Below are 3,377 nucleotides of genomic sequence, written 5' to 3' on the forward strand. Positions count from 1 at the left end.
GAAAAGTTTACCAATTCATATCCCCATCTACAGACAGATATGAATGCATCAGGTACCTATCATATTGGGTACCTCTCCTGGCAACTTCGCTTTGGTTTCTTAGGCTGTCAGTTTTCAGGAACTGCAGAGGACATGAACCGTATTTTCCTTGGGACTGCATAGTAGGGGTTTCTACGTGCCACTCTGCCACCAGTGTTGACCAGTAAACTGCACATACTCCAGGGTAAGTTGCACCTTCACATCTTTGCAGGCCTTAAGACAGTCATTTGAACTACCCAGATAGGAAGGCATAATTAGGTCTGATGTACTGGAATGAAACAAGTAAATACACTCCAGCTGGAGTGTTGTAGAGGTAATAACCTAAGAATATAACCCAAGCCCTATAGGTTAGAACATAACGCATCAACGGTTTCATTGTATTGAGTTAACTCACACCAGAGGTATGAAGCACACACCAATAAAAGCTCTGTGGATCAGACTGCGTAGTCCTAATCTTGACTGCTGTCATTCATCTGCACCCTCAGAGCAAAATCAATCTTAGACAGAGAACCTCGGTACTGAGAAACTCATCATGCAAGACAAAATAAGACATTTTCTGTGTACACAAATCCTGGCTTTTATGTTTGCACAAGAAAAAGGAGGGAAACGTTAGCTTTTGAATGGGCACATGTTGCATAGTCGAGAATTTTCTATTACCAGCAAAGCAGAAAATTATACAACTCTTTTCTTCTTCTGTAAGTACAACACAGAGAATGGAATGCATAAAAAGTATGAAACTTCCAAAACTGTATAGTTAAGGCTTTCAGCATGCAAATCCAGCAGCTAAAATCCTTCAAGACAGCCATGCCTGGTGTCATTTTATTCCTGTCAGCTTTGTGATCCATTATAAAAGCATTCATGAATAGAAAAAGACCCTTGATCTGAATTCGCATAACTAACAACTTGTGCAAAGTGTAGGGTGGAAGAATGTCTGCTGCATGGTCTGCCAGATATACAAAATATTATCAACAGTTATTCAGGAAACATAAATAATTATATGGTAAATACAGACAGTGAAAGAGAAATAATGTGAACATAGCCATAAGAGAATTAGATATTGTGATACATTCAGCAGCAGCATATATTCTGCTGCTGAAGAAAAAGAAGTATGAACATATAAAGCAAAACTCTGCAATTCGTGGTTTGTAAGAAAGCCTTTTATGTCCTTATGAAGATTGGTAAATAAAATTGACCACAAAAACAATAAAAGTACCTGTACAAGAGGAAAAAAAATAGAAAAGTGTAATTTTAAAAGTCTGAGGACAGCTGGTTTATTACTATAGTGTAAAATATTTTGTAAATATTAAGCTTTCACTACACAACAAAGTTTCCCGGCCATCTCTTCAGTTGCTGTAAAGTGACACTATTTACGAGTTTCCAAAAAATCCTAGACAATATATATTCGTTTAGATTTTTTCTTTTACTGAAAATATGAATAAAATGTTAACATATGCATACTTAACTGAGACAAATAGGGGCCGTGCATGTGCCACAATGGCACGACAACATTCACTTTGTCTTGCTCCCTGCATGAAGCCCCACACCAGCACATCATACTCACGTGTTTTGCTGAGAACTCATCAACTTCCTGAAGAACCTTCTCCTGGCACTCTGGGTTGGTGGCTAGTAAGTACGTGGCAAAGGACAATGTGCTAGTGGTGGTCTCATACCCAGCAATCAGGAACAGAAAAGCTTGGCCTGCTATCTCGTCCTCTGTTAGTGTCTTCTGAACTTTTTCAGATGGGGCCCTGCCAGCAAGAGGCACCTCGTTCTGTCTGGAAGCAACAGATGGACTGATCACATCAAAACACCCAGCTGCTGGGGAGTCAGCTGAGTCACGGGAGTCGAGCATCCACTGGAGAAAATCTCTGCGCCTCTGCAGAACACAGAATGAGAAGAAGCATGAAGAATGAAGAGCAATGCCTTTACCCATGGGGGGTTGAAGGAGAGAACTGTTTCCTATTTATACTGCACTTGACTCCCATAGAATGGCCACCAGCCTTTCATTTAATGAGGAGACTTCTATAAATCATCTGGAAATACCCCTGCTAAGAGCCTGTCACTGGTTTCTCCCCAGTGGGATGGGACTGACCTGCCTCAACACACAACAGGTACGTATTTTCACTGAGGACTGCTAATGAACAACTCCATATAGAGCTTCTTTCATTCTCAGGGTGAGTTCTTGGCACTTGCTGGAAATTAAGGTGATTGACATAGTCATGGTACAGTCCCACATGTGCCTGCCAAGTGGTGGTGGCATAACTCATGCTTGGAGGAGGTTGGCCCATCTGCTTAGAGGCACCATCCTCATTTGTTCACATGGTTCAAAGCATGAAAGTCACCATCGAGGTTTAGGGCTGCATATACAATAATTGAAAAATAAATAATTTCTGTACCAGATTAACAAGACAGGACTAGAAAATGATCTCAGTAAACTGGTGCATCTTTTATGACAAAGCACAATTTATGAACACTTGCACCAGCACAGCATTTCTTTAAAAAGATATCTTTAAACATATTTGCAGAAATGCATTACAACAGTAAGCGTTTTCTACCGTAAAACCTATTTGGGTGGCTTCTTTTTGTAAAATGTCTACTGAATGATTCTACTGTTATAAAAATTACTTTTTTTCATGCCAGTTTCTGACAAAAAAACCCTCTAATAAACAGACCTGTGGACAAGAGTGAATTGAGTCCAAACCAGTCTGGACAGCAAGCTTGATTAGGCTTTGAAATATAACCCAAAAGGTTTGAATTGACTTTTGGGAGTGGGCATAATAGAATTGTGCTGAACCTAAGACATAAGGCTATGTGATTGATTTTCAATTCCTCAAATACCAACAGAATACATGATAACTCAAGGTCTTAGAAGTGACTGCAGTGCCAGAACATGACAGCTTGTGTAGTGGGATGGACAAAAGAAGGGACCAAGTCTTTCTTCAAAAGGGAAAAAAAATGCTGTAAAGCTACATTTATTGGTTAAAAAGAAATCATTTGAATGATTTCTTGGATCTGATCATTGAGAGATAAAGTGGAAAATGGAAAAGCCAGAGAAAGGGACATGCAATCACAGTAAGAGTAAGGAAGAACTGATTAATTATAAACGTCAAAGGACTTAACCAGATTATTTGCTTTCTTTCACACAACATGAGTAAAGAGAGCAGTAAGACAACAAAAGAGAACAAATACTTAATGTCCTGTGCTTAGCTCTACTGCCAACAAACTGTTCTGTCTGATCTGCAGGCAGATAGGAATGGTTATTTTGAGATTTGAGTAATAGAAGGGATTGGCACACTGACTCTTCAACAGGCACACTGACTTTTTAACAGCTCTTTCCC

The 3,377-nt window shown here is 39.6% G+C and overlaps 1 protein-coding gene across 1 annotated transcript in view; it reads right to left on the reverse strand.

Moving 5' to 3' along the window:
- Nucleotides 1–1,600: 1,600 nt before the first annotated feature.
- The window catches only part of TBXAS1 (thromboxane A synthase 1 (platelet)), a gene marked incomplete at both ends in the record, with an annotated part of 107,323 nt that continues 105,546 nt past the window's right edge, over nucleotides 1,601–3,377 (reverse strand). The window contains one exon of the mRNA XM_010014546.1: nucleotides 1,601–1,915. Within this exon, the coding sequence (XP_010012848.1) occupies nucleotides 1,601–1,915 (315 nt within the window). The remainder of the gene's footprint in view (nucleotides 1,916–3,377) is intronic.

This window comes from Nestor notabilis, unplaced genomic scaffold, assembly GCF_000696875.1.
Source record: "Nestor notabilis isolate BGI_N333 unplaced genomic scaffold, ASM69687v1 scaffold745, whole genome shotgun sequence".
Classification (NCBI taxonomy): domain Eukaryota; kingdom Metazoa; phylum Chordata; class Aves; order Psittaciformes; family Psittacidae; genus Nestor; species Nestor notabilis.